The following is a 25,172-nucleotide window of genomic DNA, read 5'->3' on the forward strand; positions in this document are numbered from 1 at the left end:
CCATATTTTCATGACACAATATGATTTCTTAAATGTGACAAGATATGAGATGCCAAACACAACTCTAATGCTTCTCTGCTTTCTGGGTATCAACATATAATTGCTATAAATATAGTCGAAAGTTAGGGGGAATGAAAATACAGAACCAAACAAATAGCTCGTTTGTTCCTCGGCTCGCCTCCAGCCTCATCGACGTCATCGAAATCCATCCTCAAAAAAAGCACCTCCAGCGAAAACATTGATCCAGAGCCAGCATGCCACACTCAGATCTGGTTTCTGGCAAGAAGCGAAGGCGTGTAAAAGATCGGAGCATAAGTCCACCACCACTCCGTCGCAAACTCCAACCAGATTCTGCCACCGTCACTTCAAATACATTCTCAAGATCCCATGTGTCAAATCCAACGCGTTTTACAAAGGAGCTACATATCATCAGCTGGAATATAAACGGTATATCGCACCTACTCCCACCAATACAGAAGTCCATCAAATCAATCTTCGCCCCTTCTTCACACCAAGCCCATCAGTCAGATTCCGATTCGAAGGGCAAAACATCTAGCAAGTCACCGCTTCGTACCTTCCTAGAACGCCATGAACTTCCAGCCCTGCTCTGTCTCCAAGAAGTCAAGATCGCACCAAAAGACGAGATTACTCGAAGAGCGGTTGAAAAAGCGGCGAATCAGGGTGAGGGGCCAAGATACAAAGCGTATTTCGAGTTGCCGAGGGACAAGTATAATGCGAGAGGTTGGGGAGGGAAAGTCTATGGAGTGTGTACGCTTGTGCGAGATGATTTACAGGACTTGAGCTATGGACATATTAAGACGAAAGGGGTGATGTGGGATCAGGAAGGTCGAGTTCTAGCTACGGATTTCGAGCACTGGAAATTGGTGATTATTAATGGGTATTGGCCGAACGGGACGATGAATGCGTGGAAAGATAGTGAGACTGGCGTCTTGAAAGGAACAAGACATGATATGAAGCGAAAATTTCATTCTCTCATGCTTGAAGAAGTTAAAAGGTATGAGAGAAAGGGATGGCATATAGTGCTGGTTGGCGACATGAATGTCGCACGCTCACCTAACGATGGATATCCTGGTATCAGGCTTGGTGCTGAACATTTCCATAACAGAAAAGACTTTAATGAGAAGTTCTTTGAGTGTGAAGATGGGATGCGAGGGGTTGACTCGTGGAGAGAGGTACATGGGGAGAGGCGGGGGTATTCGTATCATGGAGAGAGGGCTGAGGAGTGGGGGGGGAGTTGTGATAGAGTGGACTTGGGGATTGTGAGTAGGGGTCTTGTGGAGAGGGGTGGGTTGGTGGGAGCGGATATTTGGGAGAGTGTTTTGGAGAGAGGAGGGAGTGATCATGTGCCTATTGGTGTTACACTTGATATGGACGCCTTGGGAAGATGGAATGGATAGGTAATTCTATCTTGAGAGCCAGTGTTGTATGTATGCATAATATGATTGGGGTGAATTCAGTCTTATCATTTCGAAAGAGTTGAATTTATTAAAAGTGATGAGGTATTTCGGTGAAGTTTATTTTGCATTCGTCTTTAGAGTGGTGATGAGATACTGCTTCTTGCTTGCATTTCTGTATATTCATAAACTGGTTAGTCTTGCTACAGGCCCCATCTTGAGCTGATCTGTAAGAGAGAGAGAGAATGAGATATTTCGTTACAGTAGTAAACAACCTGGCATTTCTCGCAAGGCATCAATTGCACCTTCTCTTCGTTCATTGTTCCTGAACGACCATCGTCGCGCCGCGTTGCGTGGCAATTATCACAAATTTTCGCTAGGAATCTCAGATAGTCGCTGTATTTCTTTTTCTTTGTATCTTTGGTCTAGATGCGCTGTGTTTCAATATTGTAGGCTCTTGCGAGGTTGCTGTCATTGGAAGAGCCTCCTGCCGCCACTGAACGAATCCGTGACTGAAGCTGCAAAAATGACAATGAAGGAGTACTTACAATGCACAGCAATGGCTGTTCCATTAACATAATCATGTCTCCTGCTTTAACGTTCTCTTTGACAAAGATGCCACGACCAGCATCGGGAATTGTCGAAAGTTTGGATTCCAAGTCAACTCCAAAGGTTGTCTTGCCATTGATTGTACTGAACAGTTCTGCGTCACCAAAGGGATCTTGCGAAGGTACTTTAGATGTCATTATATTAAGTAAAGAGGCATGCAGTGTTTGATGCACCATTTAGAAACAGAAGTAGTGCGTCAAAGGAAGACATGCTAGCTTGACTGTGCTAGCGACAGTGAGCAATCGAGAGCGCGGTGGTCACTCAGGAAGACGGAATTTTACGCTAGCGTGCAAACGAGTCTAAGCACTCGCATTTGCCTAGTGCAATTTTTAGAGATCCTCTAACAGGAAACAATACTTGAACATTCATTGGAGAATTCTCTAAGGTCAGCTGGTTGAGACAGACATCCAGGTCGCTAAGTCCAGTCACCCAGGCACAATGGGTACAGCTCATGGGCTCTCAAGTTTCTCAAGTCTCTCAAGTTTCAGCGAAGCACATCTTTGCTAATATTTTGGATAATCTTTAAAGCTGTTTTTTTTTCGGGTAGATTAAAAGTCCTTCAGTGAGGTCTCTTTGGAGTCAGCCTTATTGATGGTAAACACATGCAGCGCGTCTAGTGCCCACGAAACTTCCAAGATTCTTCAAAGCCTGCAAGTTAATTAACGAACGAGCATCAAATCATTAATTTTTAATCCCTTCAAAAGAAGGAGCTAGAAATATCCAAATCACAAGAGTGTTGTTGAGAGGAATTGGCGGAAATATCTCAGGCAGATAGTTTGAAAATACTTTTGTTAAGCGAGATCAACAAACCTAACTTGGAAACCCGAACATAAAGTGTCCACCATAGCAAGGTTAGAATATCACTGCAAATTCATACATGCTCCGCAGGATAGTCCAGGATGAGTTTGGAGTGTATTTCACGGAGCTAGAGTTTAAAAATGTAATTGTAGTATGTGTACAATGATACTTGACCCCCCCCCAACAGTCGTTGGTCAAGGCGCATTCACGAACCACAGGGCAACAAATGGACACGAAACTGGGCATCTTCTCCATTCAGAACTGCCAATCTTGTATCTAACAATAAAGAAGTGAAGAAAAACGTTACAAGAGCAGCTTCTATTTTGTCCCTCCTCCATGGGAGCATACACTTCTCCAGACCCAGGATCTTTTTGTCCCTGCTGCACTCAATGTCGCAGCAACTTCTCCCCAATAGACGCAGTTCATTTACACAAGCTGCGGTAAGCGCGTATCTAAATACCAAGATAGATGTACGAATTAATTAAGTACTGTACTTTGGGGCTGAATCTTTGATTCGTCCATTTCAGAGCCAGATGTATGGAGCCCTACCAGTATAAATGATAGGATGGGAAAACCAACATCCAACAGACTTTCAGACTAAAAGAGATGTTTCCACAGCAATGCCGCCCCAGGAATTACCAGCATCACCACCTCATAGTCACCTACTGTGAACCTTTTTCAGGCCTACAGCTGCTATTCTGTAATACCACCCGGGATTCTCGCACAATCCAAGTATGTGATCACAGGAACAGGATCTCCTGATTGAAGTCCATATTACTGCCCCCAGACATACCGAGACATTATTGCACCGAAACGGGCCTCGTCAAAGCCCGCCAGGAGAAGACCAAAAAGTTAGAATCCCATTTGGTCCCTGTGTCCTCAGCGCACTGATCCCTAAAGTCCACCTTCATAACGCTAAAAGTTCACGACCCCTCACTAACACCTTCGCCACAACCTAATATCAAGCATCCCACAGCTTCAATCATCATCTTCACATCGATGCATGAATGCTGATGATGCTGTGTCAAAGCCCCAAAAAATCATCGTATGAATGTGTGACGTCCCAAGACGCCGATTCCTTGATCGAATCCTCTGAGCTTGGTCTGGCCTTTCTTCCCCGACAGCGGGTGTCATGCAATACCCGAACTGTCTCATTCGATCCTTTTCAACATCCATCAAATAGCTCACTCACTATGACGAGGCCGTTCGTATCCAAAATTCCGCCGCTCTTCTGTGCCATTTATTCAGAACAGCCAGAAGTCCTCTGTCTCAGCCGGAAGTCTCCTCAATGGCAGACACAGGACCAGAACGTGACCTGAGCACATTCCCATCCATCCCAGGACACGATTCAATATTGTCCGTCACACAAACACCATGCGCCACAGGCTGAATCGGAGAATTTCCAGACGGGCGGCTGTACCGAGTGATTGGTCGACAATGATGCTGTCAGTTCTGCCAAGTAGTAGTGCTCGTATCGAATCGCAACAGGCCGTAAGGATCTGTCTGCGGCTAGAGCGAGGTGTTTTGTGCCATCTACATGCAGGTGCAGTGCGCTGTTATCTCTGCGTCCCTGCCCTGCCCTGCCCTGCCCTGCTTTTAACCACTTAAGGCGGCTCGTGGCACCTGTCCGACCTCAACCTTAAGTCGAAGGTGGGTTTGGTTGATAAGGTTCCAGGTCCAGCCCAGCCTTTCGTATTTGCTTCATGTTTTGTGTTTTCGAGTCTCTCGTTCTCAGGCAACATAATGATGCCCTTATCGTGAGCAATTGATCTGTTGCTGTGCTGCGACTTTCTCTGCATGCTGCGCCGCGTGTTATTCAATCGTCTGCTGGTCAATTTATCCGTCCGCTCGCTGCTCGTTGTATTAGGCACACTGGACTTGAGCTGAGATTCATCGTGAGCCTGGTGTTATGTGAATTACAGAGCGTGCGCCACCGATGTCTGGCTCTGGTTGAGGAGGCATTCGTTATCGCCAGCGACCTACTACACTACAGTACACTCGTTTATCTGCTTGTCAATATTGACCGTGAATCCCTGCGACTTCCACTCAGACCGGATGCGTCGACACCACAATTTAGACAGCAAGCATCGCCATGGTTCGACTACTCAGAGGCTTGGCCTTAGTATGGCCTTGCTTTCTCCAGCTCGTCATGGCTATTCAGGTCGATTGGGAGAGTACAGGTATAGAACCCCTCCATGAACTGCTTGGGACATACTGGACTACCCCAAATACTTGGAGCACCCATGTTATGTAGTATCTGCTAATGTATCTCGCTCTAGACTCCATCAAAGCAGCCGCCAAAATCATGGCAACCGATATGGTCCGCTACTTCATTGGAGAACAGGAAGACGGCTCCATTGGTGTACTTCTCCTTCCTCGACCATACTACTGGTGGGAGGCCGGGGCCATGATGGGTGGACTACAGGATTATTGGGTGTATACCGGTGATACGACGTTCAATGACTTCGTCATCAAAGTCCTGCAGTCGCAAGTTGGTCCTCACAACGATTTCATGCCGCCAGAACAGCGCTCTTCCTTGGGAAATGACGATCAGGCTTTCTGGGCTATGGCTGCTATGTCTGCCGCTGAAAACAAATTCCCCGATCCGCCGGACCCAAAGCAACCAGGCTGTACGTATTAAGGCAGCCCATTCTTTCTTCTTTGGAATGTCCCATGATATCTCAGCCATGGCTGGTGAAGCAAATGCTGACTTTCCTGCGCTACTAGGGTTGTCCCTTGTACAAGCAGTCTTCAATGAGCAAGTTGGGCGTTGGGATACGAGTCTTTGCAATGGTGGTCTTCGGTGGCAGATCTACGAAGTCACGGGCTACGATCTCAAGAATACGATATCAAACGGCTGTTTGTTCAACATTGCAGCAAGATTAGCGCGGTATACCGGAGATCAGAAATATGCGGATTGGGCGGTCAAGATATGGGACTGGATGGAGAGGATTGGACTCATTAGCAAGAGTTTCGATGTTTTCGACAACGCGGAAGCTGCGAAATTGAATTGTACAGAGCTGGATAGGAACCAGTGGACGTATAATGCGGGCACGATGCTCATGGGTGCCGCAACTATGTTTAATTATGTCCGTACCCCTGCGTCCTCCTAGATATTCTTATTCAGGGCCAAGAGTACAGAACGCATGCTAACAACATCTAGACTGATGGCTCCGAACTCTGGAAGAATCGTACAGAAGGCCTTCTCAACTCCCTGGCATCCGATTTCTTCCCTGGAGGCATCATGAAAGAAATCTGTGAGGAAAATGTCGTGTGCAACCCAGACCAAAAGTCTTTCAAAGCCTATCTCTCACGCTGGATGGCGGCATCAACAAAAATGGCGCCCTTCACTTACAACACCTCTTATCCTCTTCTCTTGTCATCCGCCAAGGCGGCAGCTGAGCAGTGTACTGGTGGAGAGAATGGCACATTGTGCGGCATTAAGTGGTGGTTGAACGGCACGTGGGATGGTACAGATGGGCCAGGGCAACAGATGTGCGCCTTGGAAACCATCCAGAGTGTATTGATCCGCCATGTTGGTGCACCTGTCACTGCAGCTGGCGGCGGTACCAGCCAGGGAAACCCAGACGCAGGCTTCAATCAAAGTGCTGTCCCACCCGGATTACGCCATACACAAGCCACTAAGGGAGAAAAGATCGGTGCGTGGTTCCTGACGGCTGTGATGATCATCGCTGTGCTTGGCATGTGGATATTCATGAGCACGAGCTTAGGTGAATGGGGCGACAGTTCGCTGGCTGGCAAAAAAGCAACTACTGCAACTAATCCCAGCACGGGATTCTGGTTCGGCATGGCAGGAAAGGGAGGCAAAGGCAAGGAAAAGGGAAAGGAGAAGGAGGAAGTCGACCCGGTCACAGAAGTCCTCGACCTCAATAGAAGCAGGAGGAGTACGATGACGGACAGTCCGAGTCGCCGAAACACGATGACGAGTAATCCGAATTTGAGCTCGACGTCTGTCGTAGAGGGCACGCCTATGAGCAAGAAGGGGAGTAAAGGCATACTGTCGCCAATTATGGAGCAAAAAGTGTTTGCGGAGAGTAAGGCGAGCTTGCCGATTTACAGGGGTGGGGATGAGAAGACTTGAGGTAGAAGGCAACAAAGAGTTGATGAGAGATAGCTTCATGGCTGCCTGCTCTTTGCATAACTAACTCAAACCTTTCGGCCTGGGCGAAGTGAGAGGCGGCATATAGCCAGAAAGGCAGACTGGTGCCCTTGATATCAGGAGGACGTCAATACTTAAGAAATACACCCAAAATATTGTTCTTGAAAGTTAAGGACAGGCATACGTTGCAGAAAGCTTTTGCTGCATAGACGGATCTGGCGATATAGAATGGGTTCTCTATAGTTTTGGCACGTCTAGAAGATGACGAAGTCCAGATAATAATGCCGAGTAATGAAGTAATGTCGACGAATTCCCAATTGTGTATTCTTGCTGTGCAAGCCGAAAAAGAAGAGCTTCGAGACTTGGCACATGTGGAAAATCGCACTTTGACACATGGATCAGAGCATTTTTCTAGCAAAAGTTGAGGCGAATGTCACAGAAATTGTAAACGACTTTCAAGAAAGAGAAAGTGTCAATGAGAGCTGTAATGCCCTACGCAAGTTGATTATAGATATATATCATGTTTAGCAATAATTCGGGGTTTCGTCTCTCGTAACTCATTATCAGCTCCTCAAGAACTCCAGAGGAGCATCTCCCTTCCTCCATCACGAACCATCACTACCCCTCCTCTCCACAAGTTCCAACCTCCTGAACATCCCCACATGCCCAATCCCTTCCTCCTCCCACTCCCCCATCCCCTCATCCCTTTCAAACCCCCACTTCGCCCACACCCTCTCAACCTGCACCTGAGCATGCACACACACCAGGCCCTTCCAAACCGGCACCTCGCCCGTGATCTCAGCAGCTATCTTATCCATGCCCATGGCTTTGATAGAAGGGTTGAAAAACGTCGGGTTCTCGAGAAGCCAAGTCAGTGCCGCGTTGACAAGCATCTTTGCTATGCCTGAGCCGCGGAATTCTTTTAGGAGGGCGAGGCGCCCGAGTTTGATGTAGGGTTCGATGCCGTTGTGGAAAGTGGTCGAGCGGTCGTTGATGTAGGGGGGCGGGTCGGTTGGGTCGGTGGTGGTGGAGGAGGAGGGATTGGGGCCGGTTTCGAGGGCGTCGGCGGTGTATTTTGAGCCGGGGGTTGGGTGAGGGGGATGGGGGAAGGGGACGAGGCGGATGGTGCCGATGGGGGTAGAGCGTGTGATGCTCTTTTTGCGAGTTATTATGTTGCCGGATGGGTCGGTGACTTCAGGATCAGTGACTGTGTTGATGGAGGCATATATCACCCTGGAAATCTAATTAGTAGACTGTATTTGATCATGGGGAAAGGATGACGACGAGGAGGAGGAGAGCAGGAGCGAGAAAGTGCAAAGGAAGGTGTACCAATGGCATGCTCTGTGATCGTCTGAATCGAATTCGTTCTCTATTGGGACACCTTGCTCTTCTACGAAAACTTGTTCACGAACTTCCATGGCATCGAGGAAGGTTTTGGGGATATTGTCTGGTTGTGAGGAGGATCGGTTCTTGGAGTCGTAGCCGGAGAGGTTGGAAGGCCCGAGGAAGGTTATGAATGGTGTGCCCATTTTAGCAGATATTGACTGGAGATTGGAAAACGATGTGTGGTGTTGTCTTGAGGAGATATGTAGGTGCTGGTGTTCTGTTGTCTCGTTTGCTGTTTGGACCGAAGAAGTCTCGAAATCTTCTAGTTTCCACTATTATGATACCCCGTCAATTCTAACGCCGCAAGTTTTGTTGTTCAAGTATTCGGATGTGTGTCTGCAAAGAGATTTGACAAGAAGGACACGATCTCTAGATAAGATGGTTGAAAGTTGTGGTTGACTTCAAGTTGAGTTAGTTATTCTTCGACCTGTTAATTTGTGTAGCAATATAGTCCGTTTTACCTTGACTTGCCTGTACCTATGGCAGCAATGTGTTTGGTTATTTTACCGACTCATTGCGTGGCAGATGACAGGAGGTCGTGATAGTGTCGATCGTCGATTGCGAGAGGATGGAGCGGCGAGCTGATGTATTCATTCACCCCACATCGAGCCATGGTGTCTTCGCCGCCAAGCCACAGATCCCAGCCTTACAGTAAAAAATAGCTCCCGTGTCGCCTTGTATTTCCGGCGCCCATATATTTTGGCCCACGGGATTGGAGCAAGTCGCAAAGTGTCCTTTTTGTTCGAGCAAGGATAGCTTTGGCATCAGTCCAATTCCTAATAATTTTGCGATCTGGCGCTTGGAAGTTGTGGACAGATCTATGTGGATATCCTAACTTCCATATAACCTTTGTCTTCCACCTTTCAAGGCAGTTTACTGCTCTCACTCATTTGGCAGTTTAAGACGCCAAACCTCCCCTCGAACCACACACCATGGTTTCGTTACGACTTTCCTCAAATAGAATGCTTTCTTCGCCTTTACTTTCAATATTATGTCTGTTCTACCTCTTCAGCTCTACCGCACTGGCTGCGTCTGCCGTATTAGGGGTGGATCTGGGCACCGAATACATCAAGGCCGCCCTTGTTAAGCCAGGAATTCCTCTAGACATTGTCCTCACGAAAGACTCCCGACGGAAAGAGACATCTGCCGTGGCATTTAAGCCTGCGAAGAACATTAAGAGCGGGGAATTCCCTGAACGAGTCTATGGATCCGACGCCGTAGCTTTAGCTGCTCGATTTCCTGGCGATGTATACCCAAATCTCAAGAGACTCTTGGGTCTTGCTACGGACAATTCGGTGGTACAGGAATATGCTTTAAGGCATCCTGCATTGAAGTTGGAGGCGGATAAGACGAGAGGAACAGCTGCTTTTCGAAGTGGCGCATTCACAGCAGACGAGGAAGTATGGACGGTGGAGGAAATACTGGCTATGGAGCTCCAGAGCGTACAGAAGAACGCTGAAGCTTTAGCAGGAAAAGGAAGCAGTGTCAGAGATCTGGTCATTACAGTTCCTCCATTCTTTTCGGCAGAGGAGAAGAGGGCTGTGATTCTGGCAGCAGATTTAGCTGGTCTCAGAGTGTTGGAGCTGATCAGTGACGGACTGGCGGTCGGTGTTAACTATGCCACATCCCGAACCTTTAAAAGTGTAAATGAGGGTGGAAAGGCAGAGTACCATATGGTTTTTGATATGGGTGCGGGATCAACAAAGGCATCAATCTTGAAGTTTCAAGGCCGAACAGTAAAGGACGTCGGAAAGTTCAACAAGACAATTCAGGAGGTTCAGGTCGTGGGCAGTGGATGGGATAGAACTCTTGGTGGTGATGCGCTCAATGCTGTTCTTGTGGATGATATGATTGCACAATTTGTTGCTTCACCAGCAGCTAAGAGCATTGCGCCAACCGTCGAGGCAGTCCAAGGTCATGGCCGCGCAGCAGCAAAATTGTGGAAGGAAGCCGAGAGATTAAGACAGATTCTCAGCGCAAACCAGAACACCCAATCAGGATTTGAGGGTCTCTATGAGGATATTGATTTCCGATACAAGATCACTCGCGAAGCTTTCGAGAAGTTGACCGAGTCTCATGCCGCGCGTGTCAGCGCAACCATGCAAAAGGCCTTGGACATGGCCGGGCTCGAGATCCAAGATATCGACTCGGTCATTCTCCACGGTGGAGCTATCCGAACCCCATTCGTCCAGAAGGAGCTCGAGAAATTTATCGGGAACCCAGACAAGATCCGCACTAATGTCAACTCAGACGAGGCAGCCGTTTTTGGTGCTGGATTTAGAGGTGCTGGATTGAGCCCATCTTTCAGAGTCAAGGAGATCCGTGCCGCTGAAGGAGCTGCCTATGCCGCCGGTGTAAAATGGACCAACATCTACGAAAAGCCGCAACACCAAAGACTTTGGCAGCCAACATCCTTCCAAGGAGCCGTCAAGCAATACTCATTCAAGAACCAGCACGACCCTTTTACTCTCGAGTTTTACCAGCATGTCGGATCCGCCGAGAATGTTTCACCTGGCAGTGCGGAGAAGGTCCTTTTGACTCTTACAACCCAAAACTTGACCGAGTCGGTAACGCAACTCAAGGAAAAGTTCAGCTGCACTGATGGTGATATCAATGTCAAGTTGAGCACTCGCCTGTCTCCCAGTAACGGTGAGCTTGAAGTCCTCAAGCTTATTGTCGATTGTGAGGTTCAGAATGGTGCTGAAGAAAAGGAGAGCATGGTTGATAGCGTCAAGGGCCTCTTCGGCTTTGGCAAGAAAGACCAGGCTCCACTGTCTGCGGAAGAGGAAGCTGCCGAATCCAGCTCCAGTGTGTCCGAGTCCGCCGATGCTTCAAGCAGTACATCCACAAGTGCTTCGTCATCTTCCGCATCGGCATCTTCATCTGCGAAGGATGCCAAACCAACCATCACCAAGCGAATGGAAGTTATCCCGTTGAAATATACGAAAGTCCGAGGAGGTCTTCCACAATTGCCCACGTCTGAGATTACTCGAATGAAAGAGCGCCTAGCCTCATTTGCCGATTCGGATCGGTCCCGTGGACTTCGAGAGGAATCTCTTAACCAGCTTGAAGGCTTCACCTACAAGGCTCGTGATCTCCTTGAGGACGAAGAATTCATTGCGGCTTCTACTAGCGAGGAGAGAGCGAGCCTGGAGGCGAAGTCCAAAGCCGCAAGTGACTGGATCTATTCTGGCGGTGCAGAGGCAAGCCGCGATGAGCTCAAGGCTAAGCTCAAGGAGATGAAAGACATTGTCACTCCAATTGAGATCCGCAAGTCAGAAGCTGTTGCACGACCAGCAGCTCTAAAAGCACTCCAAGATGCCCTCAATCAAACGCAGACGGTCATCAAGGGTATTTCTGAGCAAATCGCTAATGATACTAAGAACCACGAAGCTTTCAGCTCATCCAAGTTAGCCGCAGCGTCGGCGAAGGTTACTCCATCCCCAGTTGCGGACGACTTCGCCGACCTCGAGGATGATGAGTCCACGTCAACGACCTCTGCTCCTATTGAAGAAGAGACCTTGGACCCTCCTACATACCGGGAAGCGGATTTGATTGTTCCACAGGATCTTTACGATACCATCTCTGCATGGTTGGCAGAGAAGCTGCCACAGCAGGAGAAGCTTGGCCCCACCGATGACCCTATTCTTCTCTCCAAAGACTTGACTGCGAAGGCAAAGCAACTCACTGATAACCACGTGGAGCTTATCCTGAAGAGCATGAAGCAACCCTACAAGTCAAGCCGACCGACTCCAAAGAAGGCGAAGAAGCCAAAAGCGAAGAAGACCAAGAAGAGCGGAACAAAGACTGGGTCAGCTGAGAAGGCCGAAAAGACGCTTGACTTCAATGAGAAGGGCCAGCCCTCGTTCAAGATCGGCGAAGATGGCGAGTTACCAAGCGAGGAGGAGATTATGGACTTCATCAAAAAGAGTCAAGCCGAGAACGCTGCTAGAGAAGCAGCCGATGGCACCACAAAAGAGGACACCGACGAGAAAAAGGTGCATGATGAGTTGTGATATAGACTTTTGGAGTATTTAGCATTTGCAGCGAACGTTGTACAATACAACTCGTTTCCCACTACTTTGATTTGCATTCCTCCTTTCCAACGTTTGCGCTGCAGTTGTACATTTTCATTTCCTCGCAAGATATGACCAGATGGAGTGATCGCCAGCGTGCATACAGTTGTCCCCATCGACTTCTTGTTGCATTACACTGAAACGACAAACTATCCACTGCTCTGCGTTGATCGATTCTGCATCGTCAACGCACAACAAGTTTCCGTGGCAATAGAATGCAGGGGCGTTCATGCCGTCATGCCGCACATGCATGTTTTGTTTACCCGAGCCCCCTCTTCAAAAATCGGGAATATGCATTCCAGACTTCATCCACAACGGGGAGCTTCCCAAGTATCGATTTCTGCAGCGGTTGTTTGGCAAGCCAATACTACGAATCGTATGTTCCATTAGTACGGGAAACCAAATGAAATCAAGGAATGGTACTGCGACTTCACGTTTCGTTCGGATATTGCCTGCAAAGCTGAAAGGTAGAGTTACGATGATATGGACTCGCATAGCAGGGAAAGCCATTCATCTCTCCATTATCCAATCACCGCACTCATCCACTATATCATCTCATCACTTCCTCAGCTGTCCTAAAGCTGGCAATCAAGCAGAGAGGAGCCGCATGATCATCTCATATGTTCCAAAGATTACCCAATAGTTTTCCGAGGACATCATCATGTCCCGGAAAGTCACCCGTCTATGGGCTCACGAGAAAGACTTCGAGGGCTGAAGAAAAAGCGGGATAAGCATAAAACTGTATTCGAACCACGACCCGAAAGCGAAGAAGGAGAATCAGGGCTTGATATACCAGCACAGTAATACCGCAAGGCTGACTGAGAAGCCAATAATATCGCCACGATCCTGACGTGCGAATCACACTCAGCTCACGTTATCTGCCACTACGCAGAAATTCTGCAAGCCCTGCGCCTGACAGCTCTTACTCCATGCTAGATTCAGGCTTCGAAGACCAATCACCATATATTATCGATAATGCAGAAGCCATACTGGACGGCTGAACTGTACTTGCGGACGGATGTTGCATGATTGTGATTGCCTCGCATCAACGATTTTCCAGACCTCGCTTACAGTATCTGATTGGGCTGTCGATTGGGGTTTCACAGGCCTGGAATTTCAGCCAGTTGAGTCGTTTTTCCGTTTTCAGGGTGATAGCCTTGCAGGGAGCCCGCGGAATGAGAGTTGTTGGTGATGGTCATTAGATCTGGTGGAGGTGTCAAGACACAACCAAGCAATGCGACACTTTGAATTGCCAACCAAAGACAGCTAAGCACAGACAGTAACAGACGAAACCGGAGCCGTACACATTAAGCATCGGTCTGTTGGCTGATAAGCCCATTGCCAAACATTTCGGAGGCGAGGCTTATCGTTGGTAAAGGCCACAAGGCTTTTTCGCTTCCAAGAACCCAAGTCTTTGTGCAAGAGGCCGGCAGTCGACCCTTCACAGCCTCAAATCACCAAGACAGGCTACCGAACCATGTAGTTGTTCTCCCCACACTACCAGCTTTCAAAGTCTTTTGGCACCTGCTATCGCGGTACGCTCGAACACTGCAAGTGCTGTGAGTTTGGGATTGAGGCAGCTTAGCGAGGCGGAGCTTTGCTCTCGTTCATGCACATCCACAGGGGAGGCCACCACCCCAGCAGTTCATCCGCACAGACACTCCACACCAACTCAGCAACTCACAGGGGTGTTTACAAGCAAATCAAAAGCAGGCGGCTTGTCTATTTTCAGCTCCACGGACAACCCAACCGCTACTGAGCAGGAAGCGGCATGGCATGCCTCAACATCGATCCCACGCATTCCTTCTCCTGTTGCATGGCACCTACTGCACAGCAACATACCCGCTTTCGTACCTTCTGATGCAAGCTTTCCTTATGAAGAAGTTCTACGGTTCATATATAAGCTTGCTAGGCATGTGCATTTATCCGTGAACATCATGCAGCACTAGTTTTTCTACCGCAGCTCTCTATTTCCTTTATTTCATATTTTGATTTTTCCGCTTTTGTATCATTAACCCATGAGAGAAACTCATATATGGCAAGCTATAGCTACAAGTGACTGTCAAGCTTGAGCTTAAGCTCAAGCTCAAGCATAATTTGAAAAACTAGTATATGCACAAATATGGACAACACAGGCGAAGGAGAACGAGACAGAGCTGTCAACAGGACAATGGACACCGCCCGAGGACATGACCGGGACGAACTCTTTATGGATGTCATAGAGATACAGCCAGCACCCCCATCTCCTATCCAAGAGAGCCGCACGCACTCGAAGTTACATTCGACAGGCCTTTCTGAATCACAAAATCTACTCCCAAGTAGTCCGAAGAAACTATCCCAGTATTCGGCGACGGCAAAGGATCTTCGACTCGATAGACCAATTGAAAAACTGAAGTTTGAAGGAGCAGGTGGCATCAAAGGTGGCTTTAGAGTGAGAGGTGGTCCGGCTTGGAGCGGAGTACCGCAGACGCTGAGAAAGAGTAGGATGGAATGGTGGAGGAGTATCACGGTCGATGTTTTGGCTGTTGGAGCTTCATTTCCGTTCTTTGCTCTTGCTGGAACTTTGATTTGGTTCAATGGAGAGGAAGCCGAGGCTGCCAAGAAGAATATTTTGGAGCAGTGTATCAAAGGAGTAAGCATAATGAATGATATTAGCATTGCAGCTTGAGGCTAACTTCGACAGGCAGCAACGTTGTTTCCCCTTTGTTTCTCAGTTGTGGTTGGGAGGGCTATGGTCAAGTTTGCTTCTTGGAATCTGGAAAAGGGAGCGTCTCTTGGACTTCTGGAGCGACTAGTGGGAAGTCGAACCGTGGGTGGAACAATAATCACGCAAGCCAGGCTGCGCTCCATCACCCTCGTAAGCTTTGTCTTGGTACTGCTGTGGTTATTATCGCCCCTTGGATCACAGTCCATTCTACGAATACTTTCTACGTCAACAAAAACTAGCACCCTCGACGCGGAAACTTCATACAGCAATTCTAGGCAAGCGAGTCGAGCCAGCACTGCATCCTCATTCTCGGGTTTTGCTGCTATGTTTAGTTCAGCATTAGTCACACCAGACCAATTAAAGAACAGCTCGATGGACATCTGGGGCAATGTCAGAATACCGCTTTTCGCCAGCCTTTCGAACATCGGGCCAGATGAGAATGGCTGGCGACAAATTCCTAGAAACAACTATACTCCGGCGTACACTTCTCTGTTTGGTATTCCAATTGCAACATTGCCCGTTGGAAACACGACTCTCAACCTGGAGTCGACTTATATGCAGCTTGACTGTTCCAACATCACTTCTCAGGTCGTTCGCGGCTCTAGTGTCTTCACCGATCCGGGACTTATTTCTTCTAGTGGTCCATTTAATTCGAGCCAGATCATTTCAGCTAATACTACATGGGCAATGGGATATGTCGGAGAAGACGTTACCTCACTCCTCCCCAACCCATCGATCCAAAGTCTCGACAGCCTGCCCTCCGACCTAGCTTCAAAGACATTTCTCCCGGGTCTCTTCCTATACCAAGACTTCACTGGTCGTCAGAATGTCACATCCGTCTACTGTATTCCGTCACAAGTCTACGTCGAGTCAGCTATTCGCTGCGACAAATCGTCCGCTAGCAAACAGGCCGATTGTGCAGTCGCAGCACAACGGCTATCTCTGCTACCACACATGCCAACAGCACTGACATCTTTCGCAATGTTGTCGACTTTTCTGAATCTTACTTCACTGCTCCCCGTGTCAACACCGGCAGCAAACAATATCGACATTGTGCAAAATTACCTTATCAACCCCTTTTCAAACGCCTATATCCAATCCACACCAAGTGTCTCGCAAGCTTCTCTTTCCACTAATAGCACTAATGCAAACGAAACTGAAAGCCGCCTCCTATCAGTTACCCTCGAAAACATCAGCCACCGCCTTAGCCAAATAATTAACACTTTCATCCAAGGTACTCTCCCCAATGCCCCTTCCTACCTCAAACACGACATATCAGTGGGCCCTGCGTCTATAGCGGCAAACACATCCACACTTCTCTCCGCTCAGATCTCTGCCTTAGCTCCAACCCTCACCGTCCCATCCAAACTCCTCACCCTCACATCCGTCTTGAGCATTTCTTGGGTCTGGACGTCCCTCTTCCTCTTCAGCACACTCATCATGCTCCTCGCGGCGCTCTTCTCGGAATTCTTCTCGCGCCGAACACTCACCCGCGACTATCTCAGCGGCGTATCGAGTCTATGCCGCGAGTCTCAGTATGTCTCGTTTCCTGCTGGGGGAGTAGGCCTGGATGGGTTGGAGAGGAGTCGCTTGTGCCAGAATTTAAGGATCAAGCTGGGGGACTTGGGGGATGTGGAGGGTGGGTGTGAGGTTGGGACGGGGGTTGCGGTCAGTGTTGGGTCGCTGGGGATTGGGAATGAGGAGATGGTGATTGAGTTGGATAAGAGGAAGCTTTATTTGTGAAGAAAATGAGAGGAGTGGTTGTGATGTTTAGATAATGAGAAATATAATACTCCCTAATGATAAGAACGATTATCCAATACTGCTCAAATGTCTTGCTGTCTACGCCAGTCTTGGGGAATGTAAATTCTCGACACCTGGGATCAAATGTTTTCATTCATTAAATCGTGCCCTCGCTTAATTCAGGCTCTAAAGTTTAGGAATCTGGCGCTGTACGAGCGTCCGTCTCAGGCTGCAAACTACCCCGCACCTAACTAAGTTCCAGGGCGTGGACGCTACTTTCAGCGCCTTTGGTGGGCCTGAATGTCACAGGATTCCTTGTGGCTTGTTGCAACTTGTTCTTCCAACAAGATCCATAACTCTGACCAGCCAGAAACAAATTATAGAATTATAAAGTCCTCAAATATTACCATGGCTTCGAAAAATAGAGGGCCCTTACTTGGTAAAAGTCACAAGTGAGAGGCTTCATTTGATTATGATATTGTACGTACTTTAAATTGGAGGTCTAACTTTTATGTGTGGCCATGTATGCTGGGCAGAGGAGAACCGTCCGTTCAAAGGAACCAAATCCCTCGCCCAGGCAGCATGAACCTAAATATGTTTGTAAAGTAGCAATATTTATCTTGAAGTGTAACCATGTCGATGTTGAATCTTGAAATTTTAAACTCCCCTCCCATGGCGAATAGAAATATGTGTCCTTCAATCAGAATCATCGCCGTCTGAATCCTCTTCGTCTGTATCGTCTTCGGGATCAGACTCCTCGGTCTGCTCGTCGTGCTCCTCGGCAGCTGACTCTGATTCTGATTCTTTGGTCTCGACTTCCTTGGTCTCCTTGTTGTTGACAGATTCGATCTTCGTTCGTCCATTCTTGTCTATAATAATTCAGCTGTTAATCAATACACTTGGAGAGTAGGAACAAACCGGTGAAGACCCGACCAAACAGCTTGGCCATCTCAAGCTTTGTGATTTTTGACTTCATCATTCCATCGATCATAGCGATCTTCTCTTCTTGCACTAACTAAATGTAAGACACGTGGAGAGGATTCACGGGAATTTTTACTCACACTCTAGAATTCTTTGATCGACTGAGTCGGCCATAATCAGTCTGGTGAAGTACGTCTCCTTCTGCTGGCCTATCCTGTACACTCGGCAGAATGCCTGTCGTTCGCTATGGAGCCTTAGCACGGACTTCAGTGGTGAAATCCAAAAAATTTACATACGAGCAGTAATTCCACCATGGATCACTAGAATGCGTAAGTACGACCAGGGTGAACACAAGTACCAGAATTGCTTGGGAACATACAGAGAAATAACCCTATTTGCAGACTCAAGGTTCAATCCCTCTCCAGCTGTCTTTAGTGTCGCAACCATTATTTGGATGGACGGATCGGATGCAAATTGCTCTGTTGCTTTCTCACGACGAGTTAAGCTCATGTCGCCCTACCATACGTTAAGCGAGAACCTCAATTGTTGGATGTGTCATACTGTGAAATATACAAAGCCGACTTTTCTTTCATTCAAAACTCGGCCAATGACTCCAGCGAACCCTCTCCATTGCGTGAAAATAATATGCTTGTCTTCAGGCGCCTCGACCATCCATGTGCGTATCTGACTTTCGAGAGCCGTAAGTTTGGTGCTTGGGGGCATCTTCGAGCGTCCGGCATCATATTCATGGAGCCAAAGCATGTGGACTTGTGGTGGAAGGTTTCCCAGCGAATCCTCTCCATTATGTATTGGCTTCTTCGACGATTCCTTTTTCGCCTTTTTGGACTTGCTTGAGGACTTCTTGCCGGATGCAACACGTTTCAGAGATGTAATTTCGTATGCCCGGTGGCATTCTGGACAGTGTGGCAGCTGGGAAATGTGAGTACAATACGAAGTTGTTGGATACAAGACTGACATCTTCTCCTTCAGAAACAGCGCAATGAGCATCATTCTCGATGCAAGATTTGCAGAATTTGTGTCTACATCCGGGGATAAAATGGGGATCCTCAGCAAAGTCGCCACAGAACAAGCAGATGCAACCATCTGAGTCCTGGTTATTGTTCTCAACCTTTCCACCTTTCTTGTGCTTGACGAGGATTCCAAATCCTAATGAAAGTCAATTTCATGCTGTAATCATATTTTCTTGGCTCCTTTAACTTACGGCGACAGATCAAGTCTCGGGGCTCCTGAAGATCAACGAGCCGCTTGTGGATAGCCTCTAGTTCTTCGAGGTTGAATATTTCCTTGAATACAGTTAGCAAGACTCTCTCAATATCAACACGTGATAGAATAGACCTTAATGTCATTCTCAATCAAGAGCGGATGTGCGGTCATCCTAGTAGCAAGTCAGCCACGTGAGCTGATTATCTCGCAAAGTTATCAGGTTGAAACTGACTGCCGGAGGCGGTTCAATCCCACGAGCATCATTCCAAGGTTGTTCTCCTCATCATCCTGCATTTCTGATAAGCTATTGTCGTCATGATCTTCTGATGAGTCGTCATCATCTGAGTTGTCCTGCCCACATCCGCCTTTGCTCTGAACGGAGTCGTCGTCCTCGGTTTTGGTTTTGCCATCTTCCTCCAATTGCTCATTCATGACTTTGATGTACTTTGCTTCAACTGCACGGTAGATGATCTCCTCCTGTGGACTGAAGACCAACCCCTGGTCGCGGATATGAGTGTTCGGGAGGTAAACAATAGGCCGACCCAGAAACTCTTCATCCATCGATCGACTATAGCAGCTTCTTGTCAGTGCTGATTCATCGTTTCCGCGTGTTGAATATTAAAGACCGAAGCATTAATCTGGAGAGAACACTATCAAGTCTTTCCAGGCTCTCTGGTTTCTGTTTAGTTTGAGAAGTCAGAGAATTTTCCCAAACTTTGTTCACGAAGTGTATTACCTACCTTTTTGATGGAACCAAAATTTGATTTGAACCTTAATATTGGAATCAATTAATGGTCATAACAAGCTTGACTTGAACTCACATGGGAAAGTTCTGGGCGCCTGGCTCTCTGAAGAAGCGAAAGTACGCGTAGAATTCTGTGCAGTGTTATGTGGAGCTCAATTCAAAAGAAGCTACGGTGGTAATCACCTTCAGGATTGTTCATTATGGGTGTCTATGGACAGTTAGTAGCGCCGTTCGGGAAGAGACTCCACTCAGACTTACCCCACTTAGTGTCCATCTGTGTTTGCCTCGCAATGCGTTTACGGCATAAGACAGCTGACTTTCATGCGATTTGATTTTGTGCTTCACAATAGTGTCAGATCAAGCAGCAATTATCGTTAAATTCACTTACAGACTCATCGATCACAATCTGTTACGAGAAGTTAGTTTTGGAGCATCTTCAACGTATACAAACGGATAACGCTGTGCATGGTCGATGTATTGAGGTGATCTGATAGTGGACTTGAGAATTGGACGTACACGATACCAGTCAATTTGATGCAAGTCCCCGTAGAGCTCAGTGTGTCGAGAAATCCATTCTTCGATCAGGGAGCAGTCATCATGTTCTACCATCTGGCCCTTGCCGCAGTCACCTTCCTTTCGTTTCAACTTCGCAAGCTTTGCTTTGCCCGGAAAAGGGCAGCTGTTGGTCACCTCACCGTAAGACGCGAATACAACATCACAACGGGCTATGAAACCAAGGTCCTCTCTCTTCTTGGCCTGGTATATTGTGACGTTTTTGAATAATCTTTCAGCGGCGTGCTTCCGTAATTCTGACTTCCATTGAGCAAGCTACCTCTTGATCAGTAAACTCTCTGGCATTTCACAACCCTTCTTACCAGTGTTGACCCCGCAATGATCAATGTTCCTCGTTGGTCCTTCTTCCTTTCGGATTTGATTGGAGGATTTGCTACCATGGTTGCAATGGTTTGAACTGTCTTACCCAAGCCCTATCTAGTGTTAGCTGCAAATCTAGACCATAAACGTAGGAAATCTTGCCATTGAATCACAAAGCATTCCACCTTTTGATGGGTCATCGGACCTCTCCCTATGATACATCCAGGCAAGCCCGATAGCTTGGTGATTGAGGAGAGCTGTTGTGAATTAGTAAAAATAAACACAGAGTTAGGAGCCTGCTAAATACCGCTGTTCATATTATTCATCAACCATTTCCCATCCTTCGGTTTTATTTTTTTGCCGAAAACGTTAACAGCTGCCTTGAGTGCCTCAAGATCTGATTTGTTTCGTTTGGCGTCACTAGTCTTTGGACAACTGCGAAGTATCTCCTGCAATAGCTTGGCCTTTGTCACAGACTTCAATGCGGGTGCTTTGTCCTTGCCTGCTTCTCGATCTCGAACTTTCAGTGGGTTAAAGCCCTTCAATATCTTGAGGAAGCTGGACTCGTTTTCGGGATCGTTTCCGCGGTCGCCAGACTGATTCTGATTCAAAATGTGGCTCAGATTTCGAATTGAAGATACACGGCTGATGGCTTCAGGCATTGGGAACCCGCTGGTGTAACTGCTTTGTCCTGATCTTCCAATGATCTGGAATTTGAATGGTGGCTGAGATGTATGCTCATATGCGGTGGTAGAACATGCTGATGCTTGGTTTTGAAGCCCGTTCTGGTGAGTATAGTTTTGCCAGAATTCGCTGTCCACGTGTGTTAGTAAATAGAACGCAATCATACACAGGGGTGAAGCTACTCATTGAAGGGTTTCTCAGACTCATCATCAGGGAATTTTCTTTTGCGAGTCAAAGCATAGCCAGGATATTCCTCTTCCTCCTTGACCACTGCGTCATCCGTATGTTTTGTGTACAGTACCATTTCGCCGACATGTTGTGAAACTGGCAGAAGTCCAGACTCGCACCCACCTACTGATGATACGTGAGCGTCAACGAGGGAGAATGTGGTTGAGGGAGAAAATCCGCAAGACTCTTCTTCCTGCTTAATCTTGTGGTCGAAAGATTCTACCTTGTGACAGGGCATTCTATTGGATATGAGTGCATCATTGACTGTATCCTCCGCTTTGATTATAGTCATTTCTGAGGCGGTTACTAGGCTGTCGCCAACGACATCAGTAGGCAGGTTTAACGGACTTCCAGGGCTGTCATCTCCCTTCGAATTGTCAATTCTGATATCCATTGTCTGCCGTTGAGCTTCATCGGAGTCTCGGGAATCTGCTGTAGCGATACTTCTCTCTTGTTGGTCTTCCTGCTCAGGAATGGGTGTAGGTGAGTCTTGCGATGATTCTGTGTTGATATCCATTGTGGCTCGTGCCTTCCCTAGATCAACTGGAGGGAAGTTAGTACGCAATGGAGAAGCGCAAGGTGAGAGTTTGGGTTGATTGCTGCAATTGTTGCAGCATAGATAGGAGACAAACAACAAACACTGTTGGAAAGTCAAATAGTCAAATAAGTAAAGGTGAGGGCGAACATACTGAGCATGACTGAACCTCAAATGCGTTGTTGTGTGAAAAAATGAAGACGTTGTAGAAGACGACCAGATTCTACTGACCACTTGAAGGAGGGATATATTCAAAGACAAGATAAGTTACTTGCAGCAGAGTGGTGGTGTGAAGTTCGTGGAACAAAGAGATCGTTGATGGGGTTGGATGAGGCGGAGGTGGTCGGTGGAGTGAATGAACGTTTTATAGGACGGAACGAGAAAAACCCAAGAAGGAAAGGAACTTCAAGAAGCTCAACACGAAGATTTGTCTCTAAGTGGGGTAATAGAATGACTTGAGGCAGGACCTACCTTAAAGGAGAACGCATGTTTGCCTTTGCTGAAGGAGGGAGAAGGGAGAGGTACTTCCCTGAAATTCTAATCGCGTACCGTCAACGAATTTTAAGCACTGTCAAGGTACCTAGGTCCCCTTTGCTTATTGTCTAAAACACTTTCAGTACTTGGATTTCACGTCTAGCTATTCCCAAAATCCAGCTTTGCCTTCAAAAACGGACATCTTGGAGTTGACAAGCACGTGACTTGTGGTTTGTTGACTTTGCTTGGATCAACTTGGCATCAATGAAATTGATGGAAAACGAGAACGAAAGTTAGACTTCTGTGAGCGCAAACAAGTCCTCAATTTTATCGATTTTCAAGCCGTATCTCGCATTGGGAGGACGCACCTGCACCTACATCCCCTGCTGTCACTTCTCGGACACAGGAAGAGAGAAACCCTGTAAAAGCAGGCAGCCAGCCGAAGAGTTGCTAACAACCAAGAGATAATATCAGACATTAGAATGTTCTTTATTCGTATCTGTCGCTGACTATTTCCACTGACTTTGTCATGTAGACCCTATGACTATCCGTTCCAACTGCAAGTCCAACATTTGGCCCAGTGTCTACAGTCGTGTGAATTCCCAAGTCCTCACTGTCATGAGATTTTACACCAAAGTCATCGTGAAAAGATAGTGTCCTCGTGCTCAATCTCTCACTCCCATTCTCGTTTCCACCTTGGCGCTCGCTTAATTCAACCAAGCTCCTCGTCGAACTATTCTTCTCCACTCGACTCCTTGGAAGCGAAAATGGCGTTCGATTTGTCACTGCTAGCGTACCTGTTACATTTGTCTCTCCGAAGGTCATCTTCAGGGAGGGAAAGAAGTATTCAAGCAAGGAGCGGCAAGCTGGTAGGCACGCGCAAATTATCCCGACGCTCATCTCTAAGTGCGAGTAGACAACAACTGGAGCTTGATCATCTAAGTGTGCGAATCAGTCAGTGTTCTTCCATTGTTCGAAGTACAATGTTCAACTCTGAAAATTGGCCTACATGACAAATCGTTCGAGCGATCTAGGTTCAACAGCGATGGCAGGCGCATGAAGCTGCAAACAAGTGCAATGGATCCAACCGAGAACATAATCATCAGATTCGCCTTCTTCTTCCAAGCAAGTTTGAGGTTCCAAACGGTCGGAACCGGAATGAGCAGAATCATGACACTCTGAATAATGCTGAAGACTGCTGCAGCCTCTAATGTTGCAAAGCCATTGATGCACTGAACAGGAGCCACTTTATACATCCAGTTGGTCCAGTACGCTCGAAGTGGAACCTATGTAAAGGAAAGCATCAGCCAGAAAGCCACATGTCAGGAAGTTTTGGTCTTACACATTGGAACGCCAGTGCCATCAAGATGGAGAAGTTGGACAAGAAAACGAAAAGTCCACTAATCCATGTTGCCTGACGAAGTCGTTTATCAGGGAAAATTCGGAGGAAGAATAGCAACAATGACAGCTTCGTCAGAGTGATGGTAATCATGTAGAATATCTCCACAACATAAAAGAATTTCCTCCCTGCAATAATTTGCTCAGAACTTAGCCAGTATGTATGTTGAGCGAAGCCATTTAGGACTAAACCCAGCGAAGTGCCAACTATAAAGTGGTGTCACCATCAGTGTTGTTTGTATAAATACATTCAAATATATGGTTGGTGAAGATGACAGGGATGCGGAGTGACAAATCATTGCTAGGAGGCGAAGAGAACATTGGGAGTACCTACCGTCAACAAAATAGGCTACACCAGCAACTACTATTGTCCAGTCGTCTGCCCCCAGCCCAAGATTCAACAGATTTCTTGCGACTATTCGACCTACGATAAAACAGGCCGTAAGGAACGGGACGATATAGTCCATCATAAGAACGTTATTCAAACGAGTCTTGTCTCTTTCGACTCCGCATGACGTAGCTGAGTATCTCTGTAATTGGAGTAGTTCTGGAATCGTGCTACATGCTGAATAGGCACATGATGAGACTGCACTTGTCAAATCGACACTGGTACATATGCAGGTCGTGTTGGAGGGGGAACCGCAGAATTTGGGAATGTAATCCGATAGGCAAGAAAGCTAAAGTACTGGTCAGTTGATCATTCGATCCAATGTTAAGTCGGATTTCTGGCACTCACCGAACAGTTTGGAGCGGCTGCAACCGTTTCTCTTTCGAAGATAAACGCCGAGGCAGAACTGCCTTCAATGCAGCAGCATTGAAGTAAGAAACATAACAGGACAATTGGCCACATACCTCCTCGGCCTCTCTAAAAGAATGACCGCCTCGACACAAGGAGTGAAAAGGAAGAAATAAAAGGACGAACGAAAGTTTGCGCAATATGTAAGACATGGTGATGAGCCATGGCATCACGTCAGTTCAAGATACTGCCACTCGAGGACCACAGATAGAAAAGCTTCTTCTCCACTTCAGGGGAAGAGCTAAATTTCCGGGTTATTGGATCTTGGTAAGAACCAAAGTTTCAGCGGGTGTTCACTATCCGCGATAGCTCAAACGTGCTGCACGATAGCGCGGCTTAGAGGAGAAAGATAAGATCCAACGGGTGGCACAGACGGACATTTTATGACATAGCCATTGCCATTTAATGTTTCAAGACCGTCATCTTCAGAAAAATAGCTA

The 25,172-nt window shown here is 47.3% G+C and overlaps 9 protein-coding genes across 9 annotated transcripts; 4 read left to right on the forward strand and 5 right to left on the reverse strand.

Annotated features, from left to right (window-relative positions):
* Positions 1-46: 46 nt before the first annotated feature.
* On the forward strand, positions 47-1,418 carry ONS95_000457 (uncharacterized protein; the record flags this gene model as incomplete). Its single annotated transcript, XM_058493608.1, has 1 exon — positions 47-1,418. Exon 1 carries the CDS (start codon positions 255-257, stop codon positions 1,416-1,418), a length of 1,164 nt encoding a protein of 387 aa, XP_058363808.1. The 5' UTR covers positions 47-254.
* A 1,733-nt stretch (positions 1,419-3,151) lies between these two features.
* Positions 3,152-7,252, forward strand: DCW1_3 (hydrolase 76 protein). Its single transcript, XM_058493609.1, has 4 exons — positions 3,152-5,002; positions 5,102-5,452; positions 5,550-5,911; positions 5,986-7,252. The coding sequence occupies exons 1-4, from the start codon at positions 4,915-4,917 to the stop codon at positions 6,922-6,924; spliced, it is 1,740 nt and encodes a 579-aa protein (XP_058363809.1). The 5' UTR covers positions 3,152-4,914; the 3' UTR covers positions 6,925-7,252.
* A 156-nt stretch (positions 7,253-7,408) lies between these two features.
* Positions 7,409-8,928, reverse strand: ONS95_000459 (uncharacterized protein). The gene is made up of 3 exons (XM_058493610.1): positions 8,790-8,928; positions 8,272-8,727; positions 7,409-8,175 (listed from the first exon to the last, which is right to left on the reverse strand). The coding sequence occupies exons 2-3, from the start codon at positions 8,469-8,471 to the stop codon at positions 7,548-7,550; spliced, it is 828 nt and encodes a 275-aa protein (XP_058363810.1). The 5' UTR covers positions 8,472-8,727; positions 8,790-8,928; the 3' UTR covers positions 7,409-7,547.
* Positions 8,929-9,063: 135 nt separating this feature from the next.
* LHS1 (lumenal Hsp70 protein) lies at positions 9,064-12,416 on the forward strand. The gene has a single exon (XM_058493611.1). The coding sequence runs from the start codon at positions 9,261-9,263 to the stop codon at positions 12,342-12,344; it is 3,084 nt and encodes a 1,027-aa protein (XP_058363811.1). The 5' UTR covers positions 9,064-9,260; the 3' UTR covers positions 12,345-12,416.
* Positions 12,417-16,854, forward strand: ONS95_000461 (uncharacterized protein; the record flags this gene model as incomplete). Its single annotated transcript, XM_058493612.1, has 2 exons — positions 12,417-15,036; positions 15,088-16,854. Exons 1-2 carry the CDS (start codon positions 14,527-14,529, stop codon positions 16,852-16,854), a joined length of 2,277 nt encoding a protein of 758 aa, XP_058363812.1. The 5' UTR covers positions 12,417-14,526.
* A 572-nt stretch (positions 16,855-17,426) lies between these two features.
* ONS95_000462 (uncharacterized protein) lies at positions 17,427-19,560 on the reverse strand (the record flags this gene model as incomplete). Its single annotated transcript, XM_058493613.1, has 10 exons — positions 17,427-17,723; positions 17,773-17,865; positions 17,916-18,019; positions 18,072-18,095; positions 18,155-18,291; positions 18,337-18,705; positions 18,752-18,942; positions 18,998-19,079; positions 19,132-19,171; positions 19,232-19,560. 10 exons carry the CDS (start codon positions 19,558-19,560, stop codon positions 17,551-17,553), a joined length of 1,542 nt encoding a protein of 513 aa, XP_058363813.1. The 3' UTR covers positions 17,427-17,550.
* A 341-nt stretch (positions 19,561-19,901) lies between these two features.
* Positions 19,902-20,697, reverse strand: ONS95_000463 (uncharacterized protein; the record flags this gene model as incomplete). Its single annotated transcript, XM_058493614.1, has 5 exons — positions 19,902-19,952; positions 20,003-20,083; positions 20,133-20,150; positions 20,261-20,572; positions 20,620-20,697. The coding sequence occupies 5 exons, from the start codon at positions 20,695-20,697 to the stop codon at positions 19,902-19,904; spliced, it is 540 nt and encodes a 179-aa protein (XP_058363814.1).
* A 55-nt stretch (positions 20,698-20,752) lies between these two features.
* On the reverse strand, positions 20,753-22,225 carry ONS95_000464 (uncharacterized protein; the record flags this gene model as incomplete). The annotated part of the gene is made up of 4 exons (XM_058493615.1): positions 20,753-20,874; positions 20,925-21,430; positions 21,484-22,072; positions 22,219-22,225. 4 exons carry the CDS (start codon positions 22,223-22,225, stop codon positions 20,753-20,755), a joined length of 1,224 nt encoding a protein of 407 aa, XP_058363815.1.
* Positions 22,226-23,027: 802 nt separating this feature from the next.
* Positions 23,028-24,030, reverse strand: ONS95_000465 (uncharacterized protein; the record flags this gene model as incomplete). Its single annotated transcript, XM_058493616.1, has 3 exons — positions 23,028-23,476; positions 23,548-23,824; positions 23,881-24,030. The coding sequence occupies 3 exons, from the start codon at positions 24,028-24,030 to the stop codon at positions 23,028-23,030; spliced, it is 876 nt and encodes a 291-aa protein (XP_058363816.1).
* Between the last annotated feature and the right edge of the window lie 1,142 nt (positions 24,031-25,172).

This window comes from Cadophora gregata, assembly GCF_030347475.1.
Source record: "Cadophora gregata isolate MNR1 chromosome Unknown scaffold_1, whole genome shotgun sequence".
Lineage (NCBI taxonomy): Eukaryota > Fungi > Ascomycota > Leotiomycetes > Helotiales > Ploettnerulaceae > Cadophora > Cadophora gregata.